The 24,206-nt window shown below is 34.9% G+C and overlaps 2 protein-coding genes across 2 annotated transcripts; one reads left to right on the forward strand and one right to left on the reverse strand.

The window, feature by feature from the left end:
- Positions 1–1,092: 1,092 nt before the first annotated feature.
- LOC126657594 (cytochrome b5-like) lies at positions 1,093–3,002 on the forward strand. The gene is made up of 3 exons (XM_050352302.2): positions 1,093–1,339; positions 2,400–2,466; positions 2,543–3,002. The coding sequence occupies exons 1-3, from the start codon at positions 1,253–1,255 to the stop codon at positions 2,797–2,799; spliced, it is 411 nt and encodes a 136-aa protein (XP_050208259.1). The 5' UTR covers positions 1,093–1,252; the 3' UTR covers positions 2,800–3,002.
- Positions 3,003–5,931: 2,929 nt separating this feature from the next.
- On the reverse strand, positions 5,932–9,459 carry LOC126657580 (BTB/POZ domain-containing protein At5g48800). Its single transcript, XM_050352288.2, has 4 exons — positions 9,219–9,459; positions 8,918–8,984; positions 7,050–8,219; positions 5,932–6,648 (listed from the first exon to the last, which is right to left on the reverse strand). Exons 1-4 carry the CDS (start codon positions 9,275–9,277, stop codon positions 6,115–6,117), a joined length of 1,830 nt encoding a protein of 609 aa, XP_050208245.1. The 5' UTR covers positions 9,278–9,459; the 3' UTR covers positions 5,932–6,114.
- Positions 9,460–24,206: the final 14,747 nt, after the last annotated feature.

Raw genomic sequence — 24,206 nt, forward strand, 5'->3', positions numbered from 1 at the left:
AGTAAAATTTAGTGTATTCTTTCTGACTAAAAATTGCTAATCCTACATACTCTAATTGAAAGATAATAATATTTGGTATCGATTTATAATTTGGATTTTTCATTAATGGTTTATTAAAGAATTTAGTCAACAATAAAACACTGAAATGATAGATTTCAAAAAAATGAAAAATCATGATTTTATATGACAACTTTTAAAGATCGTGATCAAAATGAAATTTGTGTAAAAGTCGTGATTTTTTATGAAATTAACCCAAAAATTAATAACAAATTATTCTAAAACCCCTCACATTTATCATAATTTCACAGTTTGATACCTTTTGTTTAAAAATTAAATGATTTGGAACCTCATTTTTCGTCAACAATTAGGACTTATGTTAGTTATATTAATAATTTAGTATTCCCTTTCAAAAAATAAATAAATAATAATTTAGTATTCACTTTCAAATGATTTGGTACCTAACTTTCAATCATATTAACAATTTGGTACCTCACTTTCAAACGATTTGGTTACTCATATTTAATTCCGTTAACGATTTGATACCTATATTTACAGAAGGTTGTAAGTGTTTGCAAAATTAAAATCGAGGTACTATATTATTTGATTTTAAAACAAAAAGTATCAAACCTGTAAATTATGATATATATGAGGAGTCTTAAAATAATTTATTCAAAAATTAACATATATTTTGAATTATACAAAATATATCTATTTGATTAAACTGTACATGGATGAAGGAATCAAAATAATAATATGAGTGTAACACGAATCAGCATGATCAATAAAAAAATAATTACAGATATTTTAAATTAAAAATAAAATCAAAATTTGATTTTCTTCCTACTTTGTGGGGATATTGGAGCAATTATGTCCGATTCAGCCAAAAGAAATCATATTCAACTGTTTTTTTAACCAGATAAACAAATAATTGAGGACGAAATTGACGTTTTTAATAATATATAGGGTCGGATGTGGTCAAGAAACAAAATAGAGGGCACAAAAAACCGAAATACATAAAAAGAGAAGGACCAAATTGAAAAAACCCAAAGTTGAAGATTGGTTGGTGACAGATTCATGACACCCCTCAATTTGTACCAACCCCATTGCCATTTGTAAGAAAAAACTTTGATTGACTTCCTCTTACCAACATTACTAATACACCAACCCAATTCAAATCCACCCACTTAGCTTCTTTTCTTGAAGGCAAAAAAAAGCCTTCATTTTTCTTGTTTGAAACCAAAGTTAGCAACAAATGGGTAGTCAAGGAAAGGTTTATACTTTGGCTGAGGTTTCTGAACATAACACTCCCAAAGATTGCTGGCTTGTTATCGAGGGCAAGGTATGGCTTGTTTAATAGATTTTTATTATATTACTTAACATGTTTTATGATCCGTTTGAATGATTTGAGCTGAAGTTTTGTTTTGTCTGGTTGTTTAGTTTGTGTTTTTTATGGATCTGTCAAGATTTTTGGGTCTCTGGATGTAGAGTTTTGTTCTGACTAGCTGATTAAAAGATGACATTTTTTAGTGCATGAATGCTCTACTCAAATCAAGTTTGAATATTTGTATGGGTTTGATTTCACATGTGTAGTTTTATTTTGTAGATCTCTATAGTTTGATATTTTAAGTATGATTTATTGTATTTGTATAGTCATCGGGTGTTTATTGGCCTATCAATGAGTGTTTTTGTTGTATTGGCCTTAAAATCTTGCTATTTTTTTTTTCCAAGCTTAAAATCTTGCTATGCTGTTATAAGACTCACACATATGAACTTATATTCATTTAAAGCATGAGTAGTCAATGAATTTGGAGTTACTACATTAGTGATTTGTTGTATAATATAAAATGCCTGGACTTTAGCTATAGCATGAGGAATGATTTTTCAAAATTGTAACTTTACATTGTTAGAAAATCATAGGTTTAGAGCATGAGGATATCCATCGGCTCATTAAGTCATGGTGATTGTTTTTAGCTGCATTTGCTGTAGTTGATTGGTCGAACCTGACCTGTTATTCTGCAGGCTATAGATATTTAAGATAAGAATCATGACATTTTTATGATCTTTGACTTCTTTATCCTTAATGATAAGTAAATTCAGATGTTCATGGCCTATTTGTCCATTTTATTGAATTGGTTCCTAGAATGTGCACTTGTATAAAGATATGAACGTGAAAAAATTGACTCGGGTGGTAGAGATCTAAAATGCTTAACATATGGTAACATGCTCAACGCAGAAATGTAGTTTTATAAGCTTAACTCTATTTATGATTGGTAGATGGTTCTTTCCTTTTAGCTACATAAAATGATGCTCCTCAGTAGGCAAATTTAATTGCCATTCGGCACCTTGGTTTGTTTTGCATTAATGACGCCCTTGAATTCTGATCTCAACTCCTTATCCAGATATTTGACGTGACAAAATTCTTGGAAGACCATCCTGGTGGCGATGAGGTTTTGTTGTCAGCCACAGGTAATGCACATGCCAATTTTTAAGAGAATCATAGAGATATGTATGTAAATGTGATTGATCCTTTTATGGGTTATAGGGAAGGATGCTACCGATGATTTTGAGGATGTCGGGCACAGTAGCAGCGCAAGGGCAATGATGGATGAATACTACGTTGGTGAGATTGACTCATCAACTATTCCTTCTAAGAAAGCATACACTCCTCCTAAGCAACCACATTACAACCAAGATAAAACAGCTCAGTTTATTATCAAACTCCTTCAATTCGTAGTTCCACTGCTGATTTTGGGTTTGGCTGTTGGTATCCGTTTCTATACAAAAGAAAAGGAAGCTTAGTGCTGAAACAAAGGGACAATGCATCGAACATATGATCGAAATAAGCTTGTGTTAGTAAACTTCTTACCTCTTTAGGACATTTATTACTGTGATGAGAATGTGTTTCTTCTTTCTGTAAGCTCTCTTGATGCCATCCTTCTTTTTCTTTCGTTTGTTCTCCTTAAACGCTATTACTAAAGATTGCATTGCACCCTTTCGGAGTATATGATTGTTCTTCTTCGGGACTTGCATGTTGCATTTTGGTTCAAATCTTGCAGATTTGTTCTGTTTTGATATTTTGTTAATTTCAATTATCCTGAAAATGTAGAACCTTCTGATAAACTTTTTGATGCATGAGTCACATTTATCCCTTGCATTTATGAGATATAGTCGCTTTTTTCTAGGCCATTTTACTAATAATATGGTGGCATTTGGATAAGATAACACTCTCTTACACTCATAAATGTGCATCTTTTGAGATTTTGGGAATTTTATAGAGGGGGATAAAATCAGAAGCAGAATGAAAAATTTGTCTAAACTTGAAAGTGTATAGATTTCTTTATGTGACTGTTTCCTTTCTGGAATCATGAAATGTATTTTTATCTAATTGATAAAGATTGAGGTGTCACATATTACATCAGCACCATATGTCAGCTATGACAGCAACATTTATGATGTGGCGCCGCTAATATGACTTTAAAAAAATAGTTTTATCTATGTAGGTGTTCGCCCGTCGTCAAGTCATCTAAAATTAATAAAAATAGAATCAACCAAATGTGTAAAGTTTTTATGTAGACAAAACAAAGTTATATAATCGTTACAAATCATGAAATCAAATAAAGAATCATGATGGAAGATGGAAAGTTAAGGAACCGTTAATGTAAATTACCCTAATAAATGCATCATGAAAATCTAGTTGGAAAGCCAAATTTGAAGAGCAACCTAGTCAGAAAGCCAACTCTGAAGAGCTTTTCACCTGTGCATCGGTCGGTTCCAAACCGACCATGAACACCGACATCTTCGGCTTTTAGAGTGCTAGAAAACCGAACCGAACCAAAGCCTAGTAAAGGGGTGAGTGTTAGTTTGGTTCGGTCGGTTACGATATATACTAAATAAGCTAATATGGAGGAATCGATTCCTAGGCCCGAATCCTCGAAACGGCAGTAGACGACCTTTTATTAAATTGAATTGAAAAATAGAGACTTGAATGTGTGTGATTCAAACTCATGACTTATAGGAACACTTAAAGCTACTAAAACATTCGACTACTATGATAAACAAAGATCGGGCGGTTTGATTCTCTCGGTTTTAACGTATAATTTTGGTTCGGCCCAGTTTGGTATTTTAGGCCGGTTTGATTTTTGCACACTCCTGACTGACATACACAGATTAGAACAAGAATAGAGCCGTAAACCGGAATCAACTATAGATAACAATGAAGAATAAGAACAAGCAATCCACAGGTGCAGCTAGTTATTATCGCAGAAGCATATCCATATTTCAACAAAGAATAAGACACAATCTGTTTGCATCACACAGGTTTTTAACCACTTCCTATCTTAGATGGTCTTTACTCTTTCATATCTATCAGCTTAACAAATATTTAATACTATAAATCTTAATCTCTCTAAGGACATTTTCATAGTACCAATCGCCACTTTTGTCCCCATGCAATAAAATTCTCTCTATATAATTGTATAACCCCTAAATTATATCCTCTCTTTCTCTGATTTTTTCAGCATCAGCTTAAAAAAAGGAAATAAAATGAGTAGTAGTGTAGCTAGAGCGAACGGGTTGCTGAAACTAGTGCACCCTGGTAGGAAAGTTGTAATTCATACAATGCCTATAGCAGCAGCTGAAGTACTGAAGAATTATCCGAGGCATTCTGTGACGCGGCCTGACATTTTCGAGTATCCGTGGATTGTTGTTAAACCTGAAGCTATACTGAAGCTTGGAAAAGTTTTCTTCATTGTTCCTAATCATACTATCTATAAATTGTTGAAAGCTCACAGCAAGAAACACCAGAATTCTCCGGGCAAGAACCTGTCTACAAGGAATATTGTGAACCGCCACCTCCAACAAGCGCAAAGTCAAAATCAACATTCCCCGAGAAAGATTAATGCTGGTTCAACCCCGAAACATTCAAACCGCGATCGCCACGTTAACCATTCACCTCCTACTACTTCCTGTATGTGGCAATCCTCTCAAGATCAAGGCCGTGATTCCAGAACTAGAAATCAAAACAAAGTTTGGTCTTGGCCTGAAGTTATGTCCAAGACCAAAACTGCAGTACTTAGACTAGACGATAAACCAGCCAAAGATACAAAATTTAGTGTCAGATCATCGCATACTAATGACAAAAATATCATCAAGCCAGTGAAGGACTCGAGATTTGAGATTATTAGATCTTCTGATGATGAAGAAAGTCATCAATCAATTGTTTCTAAAAGCATCACCTCAATATTTCCTGATTTGAGTGATGATGATTACTACGAGATTGAGTTTAAACATGGCAGAAAGGTTGAACCACTTAAGTCTTGCTTAAGGAAACCGAATAGTGTCCGTAAACTGCTTCAGCTTAACGTTACTTTTGTCTTGCCATCCGAAGATGAGACACAGCAGGGAAGATTTAGAGTGTCTCGAGACCAGTTTTGCCGACATAGTTATGAGTAGTTAATAGTTATAGTAAAAGTGTTGTATATGAACATACGCTAAGTTTATGCTGCAAATGTTGTGTAGATATGTTTCTCTATTCTCTAGACACGAGTTTAATGATTTTACTTTTACGGAAACTATAAGCTACCGGTACCTACAGGCAGAAAGTTTCGTATGCATAAATTCTATAGATTTATGCTTACAATTCTTTCATATATATATTGCACAGACACGTGTGGACTCTTATGTTTCGACGTTTTGTTTTTGTTTTCGTTTTCGGCAAAAACTTTTGGAGTCCTCTGTATCAGTATTTTATTTCCGCTTTCAGAAATACTTCTAAAAACTTCCAAATTTTATATATACAACTTATTTCATAAAAGATATCATTTTGCCATTTTTGCATTTCAACGTTTCTCGTTTCATTTTTCGTGCAACATAATATATATGTTTATCTATATATTATCTATATATGTCTGTATACATGATTTAGAACAAATCTTACACAAATGATTTCAGTAGATATCAAAGTTTGTAGTTTATACTCTCCAAAATCCATGACTGGCAAACAAGAATTCCTGCTATTGCTAACCAAGCATCATAAATCATGTACAAGCTGGCCAAACCGAAGGTCAATAAAAGTATGGCTCGCGGTTACTTAACAAATTCAGAAACAAAAAATGTCTAATCAGTGCTGGCACATGTTCTTTCAATCACTTTAGAATCTGTTCTATGAGAATTCTTCGAGGGGGAACTCGATCCTCTTGAAGAAGTATGCCCAAAAAAGCTCAGTTTACCAATTGTTTTTGAGAAAGAACTCATGAATTTTCGAGAATGGGACTTTTGCATATCTCTCTTCATACACACATGTTCTTTCTCTAGATCATTTAATCTCATTCGTAACCGAGCTAACTCAAGTTTCAATTCTCTGTTTTCTCGCCTTAGTGATGCATAGTTGTCTCGTGGAGACATTGCTGCGCTGAGTGCACCGCTGCTGATTCGCCATGACTGATGCGTTGGTTTAGGGTCTTCGTCGCCATAAGAGCAGCATAACGCAGTTCGGAGTCTAATTTGTTCAAAATAGAGAACTTGAACGATAGCTTGGAGAGGAAGACGTTCGTTTTGTGCAGCATGTGCCCCAGCTTCTTGTGAGAGCTTCTGGAAATCAATCTGCTTGCATATTCTCTTCCTGTCAGAATCTGATAAACCCTGATGAGCCTGTAAGAAAATTTGAATACATATAAATGTTTTACCATCTCAATTTGTGTTTAATTTAGGGTTTTATTGAAGTAATATGCTCATGCTATGTATCACTAAAATGAAAATGCTGAAACGGGAAACATCAAAACCATATTTTTTACAAGAACATGTTATATATATAGAATTTTGGAGTTTCAAAAGCGTTTCTAGAAGGAAAAACAAAATGCTGGAACCTAGAATTTGAAAAGTTACCGTGCAAGATAGTATACTCGCGAGTGTTTAGTTTTGGTTATAAAGATCTCGGATGATACAAGCTAATCGGAGCCAAAAACCATAAATACAATGGACGAAAGTATGATATCAAGCAATCTGCTCGAGAAACAGCATTGTCAGGTCGAGCAAAGTAAGATTATATATACCTTTAGGTAAATGTCGATGGCTCGATATAATCCATCATGTATAGTACGAGCATGTGCTGGTAAAGTCTCTGCAATGACCATGAACTTGGAAAGCTTGAGGTTAGCATCAGGAGCGATTTCAGCAAGGTAATTATCCACTAAATTCGACACCTTAAACAATGAAGTCTGAGACGGCGAATGAGGACTATCGGATTCGAAAACAGAACCATCATCCATCTCATCGTCACTATCATCTTGCTGCGAAAAATTTACCAAGATCCTATGAACTGTGTCAACATCAAATAAAGTATCACCTGCATGCCTAAAAGATGGAATCAAAAGATCATCAATTGTTGCAATGTCTAACTGCGAACCAATTCGCCTCTCTAGATCAAGTCTACAAGCAATTGTACAATCAAGCATCACTGCACTCCGTAACAGACCGAACAAGAAACTGATCGGAACAGCAAGTTTTTCGACAGGCAAAAGAGTAACAATTGTCTCAACGACAAGCCTTTCATGCTCGGTTGAAATCAAATCAATCTTCGTTCCGTTAGATGGATTCCACAAACTCGACTTCTTTGTCAATTCCTTCTGAGCATAGCTGACAAGAGAAGCTCCAATGCTCTCAGGTCGTACCCCGCGACATTTCATGGCGGTCATAACTCTTTGATACAGATCAATCCGAAGAATCGACAAGTCTTGAATCCACCAATCCGATCCCTCACATTTCGCTTGCTTGTTCATGTGAAGCCTACCCGAGCTACTATACTCCAAACGCGAAAAGCTCGACGCAATTTGCTCCACGCAAGCCTTGGAAGCTATTGCATCAATGCATCGGGTGACAATCTTGAGCTCATCAGCAAGAGGAAGTAGATTTTCGCATTGCTGCAAAACCTGAACACACATTTCAAGATTCTTACAGACTATACTGTCTAGATATTCTTCAGACCGAGAAGCGAGATTATCTTTCGAAAACTCTTCGGTCAGTTCTAGGTAGTCTGAAATGCAACAGAGCTGAGCTACATTTTCTGATGTAATTTCAAAGTTAATGCCGTAGCAAAATTTAGCAGCAAGCTCAAATGCCTCTGGTCCTCCTGGCAGATTAAGAAGTTCCACCTTTGAGATATCAGTGTCTCTGTGTTCTGCCACCAATCTTCGGATTCGTCCGCTGCGAGAGACTAAAGGGAACTGCAATTTCGAATTATATTGTCAGAAACTTATCAGGAGTCTAATTAGAGGGTGAATATGCCCCCTAACTTGTTAAAAATTAAAATATTACAGTGTAATATTTTTATAATTCTGATTTTGGTCCTATTATAATTTGGCCTTTTCTCTAGAATATATAAAATAAAAATAAGAGTGTACTTTATAATAAAAATAAGAGTGTACTTTGTACAAATTCTTTATAAAAAAATTTGATACAAAAAAACTAAACCGAACAAAAAATGGTCGGTTCACATCTTGTTACATGCAGTAATGTGTATCGAATCAAAATGATCGAAAAATCAAATTGATCAATTAAAAATGAACAGTTCAATTTACTATAATTTTTTAAAATATATTAGTTTTCTTTATTTTTAAATTTGAAAAATCAAAAAAATGAAAAAGTCAAAAACCGAATTTTTTACATATAATACAATTTACTAAAAAATAATATTTTTTTTACTATTTATCCTGATTTATGTCTCTTTATTTAATTTTAGAAAAGGAAAATTTAGTCTTGTATTTTGGTAAAACTGAAAAATCAAAGTGAATTTTAATCTAATTCCATTCGGTTCGTGTTTTCTTCAAAAACATATTTTTGATAAATTCACTTCCGAACCGAACCGAAAATAGATTTGCACAACAGTAGCAAGAAAAACTATAGGAAGCATGAAGAAAGATACCTTATGTAATGCAAAAGTGCCTCCACTGACTTCTATGGTGATATCACTTGGGACATCCCTGAAAATCCTACAACAACAACATTTCCAAACTTAACATTAACAGTTTCCAACTGCATAAACCAGGCAAAACACATAAAATTTCTTATGATGACAAAAATATTATGTAGTAGAAGAGAATAAAAGTTGGTACCAAAGCTAAGTAGCATGAAGCTTATAATAAATATGAGAAATGGCAGATCCAAAAATGTATAAAAAGAAATAAAAAAAGTTTAGTATATAAAAGAATACATAGAAAACAAACCATTCATTGCATCTGAGCCTGGAAGACTTAGCTAATGACAACTGCTGCTGTTTGTCCATTGAAGCTAAGAAAAAGAGTTAAAAAAGAAGAAGAAATATAGAGAGGGAGAGAAATGAAAAAGAAAGAGAAGAAGTTGAAGGTGAAGTTGTTGTTTCTTTGGCCATTTTTGTCAAACATAAGTGTTTTTCAAAATAACCCAACTCATTGCCATGAGTGGGTCATACTCTGTTTTCCTTTTCTCACTCCCATTCACTAAGTTGCTCCAAAAATTTCATACTATATATTAGATTTATATTATAAAATAAGCATAATTGTTGTTTCTATTCTTGATTGATATGTATTTAATAAAATGCTTATAAGGTTAATATGATAATATAGTTAAAAAGAATTGAGTTAATAATTCCAAATATATATCCATAATTTATCCAATTCTGTAATTTATATTCTTTCATTTCGAACGGTGATATTTATTTACAAATGCATTCAATAGATAAGTAAAACAATTCTAAATGAGCGGATTTTACAAATTTAATATTTCTAAAATTTTGTTAATATATATTTTCCCACAACTAATATTGAACCTAACTCGTAAAGTCTGTGTCTGACGAAGACATTAAGCAAGCTCTCTGGGATATGAAGCCGCTGAAAGCCCCAGGACCCGATGGTCTCCATGCTCTTTTCTACCAAAGCCAGTGAGGTTTAGTTGGAGGTAAAGTGTGCTCTTTTATCAAGAGTATATTCAATGGTGCCCCTTTGCCGGTTCAAATTAATCAAACTTTGCTTACTTTGATCCCGAAATGTGAGTTTCCTGATTCTATTAAGCTTTTTAGACCTATTAGCCTCTGCAATGTCTCGTATAAGATTATCACCAAAATTATTGCTAATAGGCTAAAGAGTATTATGCCTCTGATCATTGGTCCTGCCCAGACTAGTTTTGTTGCAGGAAGACACATCACCGATAATATTATTCTGGCTCAGGAAATAATTCACTCCATGCGCAAGAAAAAGGGCCAGAAAGGTTTAATGGCTATTAAAATTGACTTAGAGAAAGCTTATGATAGACTTTCGTGGGATTTCATCAATGAGACTTTGAGTGATATCGGTATTCCAGGTTATCTCTCTAATGTTGTTAAGCAGTGCATTTCTTCTCCATCTTTGAGCATCATTTGGAATGGAAACACTACTGAGTCTTTCTCTCCGTCTTGTGGCATTCGGCAAGGTGATCCTATCTCTCCATACTTATTTGTCTTATGTATTGAGAGGCTTGCCCACCTTATTAATCATGCTTGTAATTCAAAGTCTTGGAAACCCTTGAGATTGGGAAAAGATTGCCCTCCTATTCCATATCTCTTCTTTGCGGATGATCTTTTCCTATTCAGCGAAGCTTCATTGGATCAGGTGGAAGTGATCAATTCTGTCTTGAACTGTTTTTGCTCAGCTTCTGGTCAGAGAGTTAATAAAGAAAAAACGAAGGTCTTTTTCTCTAGCAATGTTTCGGTTAATGAGGGTAACATTCTTGCTGCGAGATTGGGGTTCTCCAAAACTCTGGACCTAGGCAAATATCTTGGGATGCCACTCATCCATGGTAGAGTCACGAAAAAACACTCCAGCAACGTTTTGACTCGCCTTAAAAATCGCCTTTCAGCTTGGAATGCAAAGAGTTTATCTTTAGCTGGGCGATGCACGCTTTCTAAATCTGTTATTCAAGCGCTTCATGTGTATGCGATGCAAACCATGAAGCTGCCGCATAGTGTTTGTAACGAAGTGTAGAAGACTTGCAGGAGCTTCTTGTGGGGATCCACTAGCTGCTCCAACAAGATTAATTTGGTTAAGTGGGTTGATGTCAGGCAGCCAAAAGAAAATAGTGGGTTGGGTTACAGATGTATGGATCTTTTTAATCAAGCCCTTATCATGAAAGTTGGCTGGATTCTATTAACCAACAGAGATGTTCTTTGGGTTAAAGTCCTCAAAGCCAAGTACAAAGTCTCGGATGGTCGATTGGACGTGTTACCGACTCGCAGCAACCCGTCTCACTTATGGCGAGCTTTAGGCTCTGTTTGGCCTAATGTTATAGAGGGTAAGCGGTGGGCTCTTTGTAATGGAGAATCAGTTCGGTTCTGGCTGGATCCCTGGCTTGATGAGAGTTGTATTTTATGCAATTTGGTTAGTCAGCCTATTCCTTCTATTGAGATTAATGCCCTTGCTAGCTGTTATGTTAGTTTAGACAAACAATGGAATTGGAATGCTTTTGCATATCTCCTTCCAGAATCTGTTTTGGCTAAGATAATTCGGGTTATTCCTCCGGATCCGAGCCATGGTGATGATTGTATGTACTGGGGATGCTCCTCGAATGGGTTGTTTTCAACTAGATCAGCTTATAATTCCATCGCTCACCATGATTGGAATGCTCAAGATACGGATTGGAAATCTCTTTGGTCGTGGCAAGGTCCAGAGAGAATTAAGTTCTTTCTTTGGCTCGTATCTCATAATAAAATTTTAACTAATATGGAGAGGATGAGGAGACATCTATCCTCTGATGGCATTTGTGGTAGATGTAAGGTTGACAACGAAGATATCCTGCATGCTTTGCGTGATTGTTTTTTTGCTAAGCAATTATGGTGCAAAGTGGTTAATGGCAATAAGCAGAACTTTTTCTTTTCTCTGCCTCTGAACTCTTGGATTAATTTGAATCTTTCTGACCCTAACCAATTTAGGGATGCAAAAGAGTGGACGACCATCTTCGGTGTAGCTATCTGGTCCATCTGGAAGTGGCGTAACAAGCATGTGTTTCAAGCTGAGCTGTCTTCTACTACCCAGCTGCATATGGAGGTCATGAACCAGATGAGGAGTATTGGAAAAGCAATGGAGCATAAAAATCTCTTGAACAAGTCTTATAGCTCGAGGTGTAGTTCGATTATTAGTTGGAGTGGCCCGCCTTTGAATTGGGTTAAACTCAACACTGATGGGGCGTTTGATGCTAACTCTGGGATTGCTAAAGCTGGGGGGTTGATCAGAGATGCTAATGGTAGCTGGTTGGGTAGCTTCTGTATGACGGTCGGAAACGGTTCAGTTATTGAATCTGAGCTTCGAGGTGTTTATCATGGTCTGTTGTTAACTTGGCATCTGGGTTTCAGAAGAGTTCTTCTCGAAGTTGATAACAAGAATGTTGTTGATGCATTAAACAAGCTTAGCTTGGCAGGGAGCAATTTCAATATTATTGCAGCTATTTTTGCCCTTCTTGCTCGGGATTGGGAAGTTCGTGTTAATCATGTTTACAGGGAAGCGAATTTTGCTGCTGGTCACTTGGCGTCGCTGAATGATTCTGGTGATTTCTGCATTGTTTATCATAACAGTCCTCCTGGCAGCCTTCTTCATTGGCTCAACTATGATCGTCAAGGAGTTTCTTATAGTCGCAACATTCATATGTAGTTGGGTTTAGGCTTTTGCCTCTTTTCTTGTATAAAAAAAAAGAACCGACTTCTAAAGAAGTTCAAATTGAAGACCAAATCTCTAAGGATTTGTCCCTCTAGACCGAACTCCTTCAAGATTTGCCATGGCATTCTACTAAGAATCGACTTCTTCGAATAAGCCCTATCCTATATGAAAACGCATATCCCGATTACAAATATTCTTCTATACAGAACGGTATCCTATAAAGATCAAAAGCCTCTATAAAATAGGATAGAAAAATCAGTCTTATTCGAATTTTACTGGGTATTGCCTTAAACCTACCATTTATAAAAGGTATGATGTATGTCTACTTAGTCATCTCATTATTTGTTAATATACACACAAAGCTGTTAAGCTATATATATAGTTATTGCCTAATTACTTAAAAAAAAACCCATCTTTTAACATTTTTTCGTTTACACCCTCACGTAGGAAAAAGTTCATTTGTACCCTTTTCTTAATTTTTCATTTTCATCTCTACCCTAAAATTTAAATTTTTTAATAATTAAATTAATTAAAGGATGAAAATATTATAAATGATTAATAATATTAATGTTTAATTAGAATATAAGCTAAATATAAAGGATCATTTTGAATATTTTTGCAAATGAAAAGAGGTCAAATTAGCTCTTTAGGGTAGAGATGAAAATGAAAAATCAAAAAAAGGGTACAAATGAACTTTTTCCTAGGTTAGAGTATAAACGAATAAATGTTACAAGGTGAGTTTTTTTTAAGTAATTTGGCCTATAGTTTTTCATCCTTGACTGAGTTTATTATCGGAGTGTAGACCGGACCACAATTATCCTATTAGTAGTCTAACTCATCTGATTTGCATGTCTCGTTTAAAAAGTCCATACTCCGTCAATATTTGTTTCCTTTTTTGTGATTTTGAGGAATATTGGAACTAGAATTAGAACAGGTCGTTTGTAAGTCATTCAATGTTTTCCTAATTTGTTCGATATCATTTTTTTAATTATTTTATTCGTCTTTGTTTTTCAATTATCAGCCACTTTTTTCTTTCTCCTCTAGCAGCGTAGTCATAAATACGGTGGGAAGTAGGTGGCCGTTCTGGCTGCCTCGAACAATTATCGGCTTTGCAATGTCATTCATGGAACAAAGTAATAAGATGTTTGCAATGTTAAGCTATATAATGATAAATAAAAAATAATAATTGAATATTCTACTGTCGCAAATGCTCATTAATTGGCTTGTTGTAGAAGCAGGGGCAAATATATGATCTTTTTATAAAGTGAATATGTTGGAATTTATTGAAATTTAAAATGAGAAGTGCTATAGAAATGAGGAATATAGAAAGCAAGTGGATTCCCACATTTCTTAGATAAACTCATTTATTTGAGTTTATAATAGTGGAGTTCCTCCTTTGGGTTTGGGCCCCAAGGGGTACCCAATTTTGTGAACGGTTTCGGAGTTAAATCCTTCCCGATTTACCACACGCGCGCACCGTCCGGTCGGTCGGCCGGCCCCGCCCGGGTTGGGTGGGTGGGTGGGTGGGTCGGTTCGAGCACTTTATTTTTTGTTAAACAGTTTTATTTTAATTATGTAACAATTTTTTGTCCTTTGAAATTATTCACATCCCTTGAACTTCTAAAACATTTTGGACCTGATTTATCATAAAACGTTTTTTGAATTAAATCCTTGCACGTTTATATTTAATTGATGTATAACAGCTATATTACTTTTCCTATAAATAGTGCAAGTATTTTCAATTCTAAAAACACAGAATATCAGAGAGCAATACGAAAGTGTTTATAGAGCTATTATCGCAGTGCAGCGGTAATAGTATTTTCCGGCTGTTTTATCCTAGGGGCGCCGCGGTTGTCAGTCAGCTTTGCACCTCGGAGCTGTGCCGCGAAACGTCTAAAAGAGAGCGACCTAGTTCGCGACTCAGCCTCGTTACAAATTCCAACAACTGTTTCAACAATTTTTAGACGTGTCCCTTTACAGTTGCTGCCATGAATTCTGACGAGGCTACTGGCTACCCTCACTCCGCTGTTGATACAACAAACCGTTTCGGTTCGAAGGTTTGCATTTCAAGCGATGGAAACAAAAGACTGAATTTTTTCTAACCATGAAAAAAGTAGTTTCCGTTATGTCAATGGAAAAACCCATCGTTGATGAAGCTGCTGCCGACGAAGAAAAAGAAAAACAAAATGATGAACTCCAACAGTGGATGACGAATGATTACTTGTGCAAGAATTTCATTCTTAATGCACTAAGTGATGATCTGTACGATTATTACAACAACGACAAAACTGCCATGGAGACATGAGAGGCGCTGCAAAAAAAATATGATACTGAGGAGGCTGGAACAAAGAAATATGCAGTCAGCCGCTACCTGAAATATCAGATGACTGATGACAAATCTGTCGAGGCGCAGTCCCATGAAGTGCAGAAAATAGCTCATGAGATTATCTCCGAAGGTATGGTTCTTGATGAACAATTTCAAGTTGTTGTTTTAACTGACAAATTACCTCCCTCGTGGAAGGATTTTAAGAATTCTCTCAGGCACAAAACCAAGGAGTTTTCGCTGGAAAGTTTGATAACTTGCCTTCGAATTGAGGAAGAGGCAAGAAAACAGGACCAAAGAGATGAAGTTCTTGTTGTTTGAAACAGCACAAGAAAGTTTAGTTCGGCGAATCTGAAGTCAAATGGCAAAAATTTTAAAAATCAGAATCGTAGTTCGAACTCGAACCAAAATGTGAACCGTAACAAAATGTACCAGAATGGCAATCCTTCAAGGAACCATAATGTGAAACAGCAACCACCTGTGAGAAATGACCTGCCACCATTTTTATGTTTTAATTGTGGGAAACCAGGTCATATGGCACGTAAGTGTCGGAACAAGCCAAATACTGCTCCGCAGGCTAATCTGACTGAAGAGCCTTTTACGGCTATGATAACTGAAATGATGGCTGAGATCAACCTTGGTGGTAAATTAAATGGGTGGTGGGTAGACACCGGCGCAAATCGCCATGTCTGCTATGATCATGCTATGTTCAAAACATACACGGCTGTTAATGATAAGAAAGTGTTGATAGGGGATACTCACACCACTACTGTTGCTGGAATTGGTACTGTTGAAATGAAGTTTACTTCAGGAAAAACTTTAATTTTGAAGGATGTGATGCACACTCCTATGATGAGGAAGAATTTGGTGTCTGGCTATCTTCTCAATAAGGCGGGGTTTTTTCAGACTATTGGAGGTGATTTGTACACCATTACCAAAAATGGTATCTTTGTGGGAAAGGGCTATGCTTGTGAGAGTATGTTCAAAATGAATGTTGAAATTATCAATAAAGATTCAGTTTCTGTTTACTTGATTTGTGATTTTAATATTTGGCATGCTAGACTCTGTCATGTAAACAAAAGGATAATAAGTAACATGAGCACCCTAGGATTAATTCCAAAATTAAATCAAACTGAGTTTGAAAAATGTGAATTCTGTAGTCAAGCCAAGATAACAAAAACATCTCATAAATCAGTAATTAGAGAATCTGAACCTCTAGATCTAATACATTCTAATATATGTGAACTTGATGGTACCTTGACCAGAAATGGCAAACGATACTTTATCACTTTTATTGATGATTGTTCTAATTTCACATATGTGTATTTGATGAAAAATAAAAGTGACGCACTTGACATGTTCAAGTTATTTGTTTCATAAATTGAAAATCAATTCAATAAGAAAATCAAAAGATTTAGAAGTGACAGAGGTACAGAATACGAATCAAGCTTGTTTATAGAATTCTATAACTCGCATGGTATTGTACATGAAAGAACAGCTCCTTATTCTCATGAAATGAACGGTAAAGCCGAAAGAAAAAATAGAACACTCACAGAAGCAGTAGTGTCTATTTTATTAAATTCTGGAGCCGCTTCTTATTGGTGGGGTGAGATTCTGTTAACTGTCTGTTATGTGCTCAACCGAGTTCCGAAATCAAACAGTAAGATTTCACCTTACGAGATAATAAAGAAAAGACAACCAAATTTGTCTTATTTGAGAAATTGGGGTTGTTTGGCCTTTGTTCGGATTCCTCATCCGAAACGAATAAAATTGGCAAGTAGAGCCTATGAATTCATTGGGTATGCAGTTAATAGCAAAGCCTATAAATTTTATGACTTGACTGCACGAGTGATTATTGAATCAGTAGATGCTGATTTTTATGAACAGAAATTTCTTTTTAAATTAGGAAATAGTGGGGGTGAGTCATCTAGTAATGTTCCTATGGTCAGGAATAATGAGATTACTGATGATACAGACCAGAAATCAGAAGAAGTAAAAGAGCTAGAATTTCGAAAGACTTTGGAACTGATTTCCATGTCTATTCTTTAGAGGAGGATCCTACGAACCTCCAGGAAGCTCTAACTTCTTTAGATTCTGATTTGTGGCAAGAAGCCATAAATGATGAGATGGATTCACTAGAGTCCAATAAGACGTGGCATCTGACTGATCTTCCTCCCGGTTGCAAAACCATTTGTTGTAAATGGATATTGAAAAAGAAGTTGAAACCTGATGGCACCGTAGATAAGTATGAAGCTCGTCTTGTTGCCAAAGGCTATAAACAACGTGAAAACGTTGATTTCTTTGATACTTATTCACCCGTTACTAGAATAACTTCCATTAGAGTGCTGATTTCGATCGCTGCTCTATATGATTTGGTTGTACACCAAATGGATGTTAAGACTGCTTTTTTAAACGGTGAATTAGAGGAAGAAATTTACATGGACCAACCAGAGGGTTTTGTGATACATGGTCAGGAACAAAAGGTGTGCAAGTTAGACAAATCTTTGTATGGTCTAAAACAAGCACCTAAGCAATGGCATGAGAAATTTGATGATCTTGTCATCTCAAATGGTTTTAAAGTGAATGAAAGTGACAAATGTATTTACTACAAAACTGAAAAGGAACTTTGTACTTTCATATGTCTTTATATAGATGACTTGTTGATTTTTGGATCAAATATTCATGTTGTGAATGCTGTGAAATCAATGTTGAGTACCAACTTTGATATGAAAGATCTGGGTGAAGCGAATGTCATTCTTGGCATAAAAATAACTAGATCTGAAAAAGGAATTTCTTTAGATCAATCTCACTATGTTGAGAAGATTCTAAAGAAATATAACTACTTCGACTGTAAACCTGCATGTACACCTTATGATCCAAGTGTAAAACTCTTTAAGAACACTGGTTATAGTGTACGACAGTCTGAATATGCGAGCATCATTGGCAGCCTTCGGTATGCCACTGATTGTACTAGACCCGACATTGCATATGTCGTTGGATTACTATGCAGGTTTACTAGTAGACCTAGTGTTGAGCATTGGCATGCTATTGAAAGGGTTATGAGATACCTTAAAAGAACAATGAATCTTCGATTATATTATCTGAAGCATCCTGCTGTACTTGAAGGGTACAGTGATGCAGATTGGAATACATTGTAAGATGATTCCAAAGCCACGAGCGGCTATATTTTTAGTATAGCTGGTGGAGCTGTTTCTTGGAAATCAAAGAAACAGACGATTCTGACTCAATCTACGATGAAGTTAGAGATGATAGCACTAGCTGCTGCTAGTGAAGAAGCAGGATGGCTAAGAAGCCTGCTAGCTGAGATTTCCTTATGGGAAAGACCGATACCAGCTGTGTTGATCCATTGCGATAGTACCGCGGCTATTGCAAAAATTGAGAACTGTTACTATAACGGTAAGAAACGACAAATACGTCGTAAGCACAGCACTATTAGAGAATACATCTCAACAGGGGTTGTAAGAGTGGATCATGTACGCACTGATGATAACTTAGCTGGTCCTTTGACGAAAGGATTGGCTAGAGAGAAAGTCCATAAAACTTCTAAAGGAATGGGACTATTGCCTATAGAATGAATTATTCATAATGGGAACCCGACCTAAATGACTGGAGATCCCAAGAAATAGGTTCAATGGGTAATAACAAGTTATGAATAATATGAGCCAGAACATGCAACTTTGATGCATGATTCCTGAAGTGAGTTGAGGATGAGTTAATATAAACTCTTAATGAAGTCTATACTCCATATAGAGTGGAGTACCTAGCTAGAGGAGTACTCTTGATAGCTTCACCTTTGTGAATGTGGAAGTGGGGTCGCTTCCTATGAAATTTGAGGCAAAATTTCTAAAGCGTTCACTAAACTGGGATAGACGTGCATGGCCATAATTGCACGGACATAAGAAAAACACTCTGAAAAGGTTGTGTGTGGTTTGATGTCCGAGATAGAGTTCAAGACTACGAGTCACTCTCGTTGAATCAGAATCTAACTCACTACGCAAAGGTTCAAATCGAAAGATACCTTTGTTTATGCATGATCTTATTGATACAGAAATTGCTCGAAATATATTTTAAAATTCAAAGTGGGGGATTGTTGGAATTTATTGAAATTTAAAATGAAAAGTGCTAAAGAAATGAGGAATATAGAAAGCAAGTGGTTTCCCACATTACTTAGATAAACTCATTTATTTGAGTTTATAATAGTGGAGTTCCTCCTTTGGGTTTGGGCCCCAAGGGATATCCAATTTTGTGAACGGGTTAGGAGTTAAATCCTTCCCGATTTACCACACGCGCGCGCCGTTTGTCCGGTCGGTCGGCTCGGCCTGGCCTGGGTTGGGTGGGTGGTTCGGTTTGAGCACTTTATTTTTTGTTAAACAGTTTCATTTTAATTCTGTAACAATTTTTTGTCCTTTGAAATTATTCACATCCCTTGAACTTCTAAAACGTTTTGGACCTGATTTATCATAAAACGTTTTTTGAATTAAAGTCTTGCACGTTTTTATATTTAATTGATGTATAACAGCTATATTATTTTTCCTATAAATAGTGCAAGTATTTTCATTTTTAAAAATATAGAATATTATAGAGCAATACGAAAATGTTTATAGAGCTATTATCGCAGTACAGCGGTAATAGTATTTTCCGGCTGTTTTATCCTAAGGGCGCCGCGGTTGTCAGTTAGCTTTGCACCTCGGAGCTGTGCCGCGAAACGTCTAAAAGAGAGCGATCTAGTCCGCGACTCAGCCTCGTTACAAATTCCAGCGACTGTTTTAACATAATAAAACATATATTGGAAGTTTATAAGATGAGAAAAATAGTCAAAATATAAATTTTAAGATAAGCATACTATAAATTTGAAGGTTGTAAAAACTGTACTATTTTATTTATATTAACTTTTTTAAAAAAACTTAATACTGTAAGATTGCTAATTATCCACCGTATACTCTTTCTAAATTCACTTTAATTAGTTGCGTGAAATAAATACTCGGCTGCCCCACCCGTATCTCTCTCTCTCTCTCTATATATATATATATATATATATATTGAATTTATACTCAAGTGAAATATTTATGTCCCTATCATACTTATTACCGGTTTGTTTAACTTTTATTTTGATGATAAAACTCAAAAGAAGCGGCGGGAACAAAAGAGTTGTTTATATTGGACGTTTTACTTCTTTCTTCCTTTTTAAACCGACTTTTTGTCCCCTTAGCCATTAAAGTTGCTTTTTTTTTTTGTTAAAGTGAAGGGTCCAAAGATTGGGAAAAAATGAGTAATGTAGCAAATCTTAACAAAAAGAAAATGAAAAAAAAAAGTTCGTTGTTACTCATGTCCCTTATTGACATATTCACTCACTCTTCAAACACTTGAAAAAAAAAATTTGCTTGTGGTGAGTGGGGTTCTTGGCAAATTTTGGCATGAACTACATCTTTCATTGTATCTTGACTATATCTTTGATTTTGAGTGCATTTTATTATACTTTGCATTAAATATGAATTATCGCATTTCGCCTAATAAAAACAATCAAGAATAAAATATAGGCTGAGAAAAAAGAATTAGGTCAGTTGTTCAAATTTTAATTTTCATAATGGACTGCGTAATATTTTAAAGTTAATTGTTATTGTCCGTAGGGGTGTGCACGGTTCGGTTCGGTTCGGTTCGGAGTGCGATTTGTCAAAACCGAACCAAACCACCCCTAATAAATGAAAACCAAACCACCTACTTCGGTAAACGGTTTTTTCGGTTCGGTACACCGAAATTTCGGTTTTAACCGACCGAACCGAGTCGTTTAACCGAAATTTTCAAAGCATAAAATTTCACACAAAAATTCAAAGCAGAATTAAAAATCCAAATCTGAAATAAAAAACACAAAATTAATAATAATTCAAATTAAATTCTCTATTACAAATTCAAAAGGCATAAACTAAAATATGTCTAATACTCAAGAAGAAATAAGAATTTCGACAAAAAAACTCAAAAAATCTGAGCATAAATTAGCAACTAATCACTTCCGGCGGCACATGAACGGTTTCCACTCTGCTCCGATCTCCACTCATCGTCATCGTCAGCGTCTGATTATTGCTTGGACTTCACTCTCTTCTAATATCTCAAATATACAAAAGCCACGGGAGAGTAGAGTGAGGTGGAGATAAAGAAAGATGGAGGAGGAAAGAAAATTAGAGTAAAAGGAGGAGAAAATGTAAGTTTGGGTGAGGTTGAGGTGTGCGGCGGTGATGTCAAGTTGAATGTTAGGGTTTTGGCACATAAAAGAGTATATATAGTTGCTTATAAAAATGACAAAATAACCCTTAGATTTATTTCGGTTTTTTCGGTTCGGTTCGGTGACCGAACCCTAAAACCAAACCACAACCGAAAACCGTGATTTTTATAAATATTAAACCAAATCACTCCATATTAACCACTTTTCTATTCGGTTTGGTGTTTTCGGTTCGGTTCGACTCGGTTTTTCGGTTCGACCCGGTTTTTGCTCACCCCTAATTGTCCGTGTTAAAGTGGAAGGCTCTTACGTTATTGAACGAGTAAAAAGTTAATTTAGTTCCTGAATTTATGATTTAGGGTCAAAAGATTCACTTTCAACTATTTTAATCAATTATAATGTTTTTTATTTTTATATCAATTACGGATAAACTTGTAAAAAATTAATAAGTTTAGAGACTAGAATGACCTAGTTTTATCCTTAATTGATCCAAAAATAAAAAATAGTGTCCTTAGTTGATCTAAAATTAAAGAGTATTATTTTTAACTGATCAAAATTATCGAACTACCCTTACTAATGATCAATTCAAATTCTCCAAAAGACTAGTGAAAATATCTTTTATTATCAAAACTATATCTGAAAAGCAATGATGTTTAAATTGGACCCTCACTTTTTGCAAGAAAAACTAGATTGAACCTCTATATTTTTTTAATTCTTAATTGTAACTCAAAATTTGTAGGGTTGATTAATGGGAAAAGAATCAAATATGCATCCATGTTTAATCTGAGAATCAAATTGGCCCTCTATATTCAGAAAGATGCTAAAATATACTTAATATTTTTAAAAAGCTCAAATAAACCCCTCTTTCAAACATCGTTTGGAAATCCGTCAATTCTTGCCTAACTGGAACCTGACGTGGCATTTTGAACACGAGGTGGTCCAAATATGCCCTTAACTTTTGACATGCGGTTCAAATATTACCTTCATGTATGAAAAGGTTCAAATATGTCTTATATATATAAGAAAAGTTCAAAGACGCCTTATGAATTGGTTCAAATACGCTCTTTATGTATGAATATGTTCAAATATCACCAGTAAAGATGAACAAAATTATCGACCAAACTAACCAACCCAACTGATGACTTTCGGTCGGTTTGATTATAAATTTCTAATTAGTTGGTTTAGTTTTGATAAAAAATAATGTAGATTTTTTAATTTTTGATTTGGTTAGAGATTAAATTATCCAAATAAACCGAATAAGCCAAATTTTTTTTACTTTTTTTTGTATTTCTGTCAATTTCGAGTTTCAATTATCTATCCAAATTAACCGAATGAGATGGCCTATTAAAGCTTTGAAAATTTTGTCTCGTATTAAAGGATATTATTATAACTTGATATAAACAATGTAATATAGTAGATTCTAAAGAAAAATACAATCACTTTCGAGATCGACTCAATTTTAAAGTTTAAAATTTGAAACTTAATTCGACAGAATATCATTTTAGAAGATCGAGTTCGAACTCGATATAGTAATTTAAGTTCGAACTCGATTCGACTTGATTATCTGCATAAATATTTAAAAATTAAATTTTATGAAAAACATAAAGGTGTTATTATGTTTATATATATAATAATAAAGAATAAAAAATATTTATTAAAGCTCGACTAGGCTCGCGGGCTTATAAAGCGGAGTATTTTGATGCTCAAATTCAATTTGAATCTTTTTATACATGAATGGGCATATTTTAACTTTTTTATACATAAAGCGCAATATTCGAACTTTTTTTATACATAAAGGGCATATTTGAACATTTTTATACATTAAGGGCATACTTGAACAATATGCCAAACTTTAAGGGCGTATTTGAACCACCTCAAGTTCATTAAGCCACATCAGATTCCACCTAAGTAGGGCTTGCAATTTTCTACATGACCTGTTAAAACGACACGACACGAAGTTAAGCGGGTTCTGGTTGAGTTTATATGGGTTTGGGTCATAAACGGGTCAACCCGTTTATGATATGGTTAAATAGCGGGTTAAACGGGTTAAACCCCCCTAATCCGTATAAGACACGTTAAGACACGTTTAAATCTATTTATTAAGTATAATAATTAATTAAATTCCCATGTGAACAAATATACTCATATAATGTCTATAATTTATTAATTGTTGTTTGTTGTATTAATTAAGATTTATGATTATTTTGAAATTTTGTTGTTTAATTATACTTATTTAATTAAAAAACATGTTAAATAGGTTAAATAGGTCATTAATAAACGTATTAAGCAGGATAAACATGTGATCTATTATAACCTGTTTTGATAAACGGGCTAAACAGTTCGGCACGTGTTAACCCGTTTAATAAACGGGTCGGATTCGGGCTTGACACTTTAACACGTTTAGTTAAGCGGGGCGGATTCGAACTGAATTTTTTTATCTATTTTTAAAGGGTTAGTTCCTAAAAAAATCATGAACTTTACAAGAAATTTCATTTTAATCATGACCTTTAAAAGTTGTCATTTAAAGGCACGAACTTTCATTTTATTTCAAATCTATCACCAAAGTAAAATTCGGTGTATTTTATCTGACTAAAAATTCCTAATCCTAGATACTCTAATTGAAAGATAATAAGATTTAATGTTGATTAATATCTTGGGTCTTTCATTAATGGTTTAGTGAAGAATTTAGTTAATAAAAATACACTGAAATGATGAATTTGAAACAATATGAAAGTTCGTGCCTTTAAATGGCAACTTTTAAAGGTCATGATTAAAATGAAACTTCGTGTAAAGTTCGTGATTTTTTTTAAGAATTATCTCATTTTTAAATGGGTATACGACACGTTTATGACACAGTGACACGAATTGCCAGTCCTACACGTAAGCAATAATTGACGGGTTTTAAAATGGTGCTAGAAGGAGAAGTTTATTTGAGCTGTTTTTAAACGTTAAGTGTGTTTTAGCACCTTTCCAAACATAGAGGGCCAGTCTGCTC

This window comes from Mercurialis annua, linkage group LG7, assembly GCF_937616625.2.
Source record: "Mercurialis annua linkage group LG7, ddMerAnnu1.2, whole genome shotgun sequence".
NCBI lineage: Eukaryota > Viridiplantae > Streptophyta > Magnoliopsida > Malpighiales > Euphorbiaceae > Mercurialis > Mercurialis annua.

Excerpts from the sequence above, each read along its gene's own strand:
- LOC126657580 (XM_050352288.2), bottom strand. The coding sequence starts at position 9,277 with ATGGACAAACAGCAGCAGTTGTCATTAGCTAAGTCTTCCAGGCTCAGA. Across the intron at positions 8,985-9,218 it reads AGGCTCAGATGCAATGAATG|GATTTTCAGGGATGTCCCAA; the intron begins GTTTGTTTTCTA and ends TTGTTGTTGTAG. Across the intron at positions 6,649-7,049 it reads CCATCGACATTTACCTAAAG|GCTCATCAGGGTTTATCAGA; the intron begins GTATATATAATC and ends ATTTTCTTACAG.
- LOC126657594 (XM_050352302.2), top strand. The coding sequence starts at position 1,253 with ATGGGTAGTCAAGGAAAGGTTTATACTTTGGCTGAGGTTTCTGAACAT. Across the intron at positions 1,340-2,399 it reads GGCTTGTTATCGAGGGCAAG|ATATTTGACGTGACAAAATT; the intron begins GTATGGCTTGTT and ends CTCCTTATCCAG. Across the intron at positions 2,467-2,542 it reads GGTTTTGTTGTCAGCCACAG|GGAAGGATGCTACCGATGAT; the intron begins GTAATGCACATG and ends TATGGGTTATAG.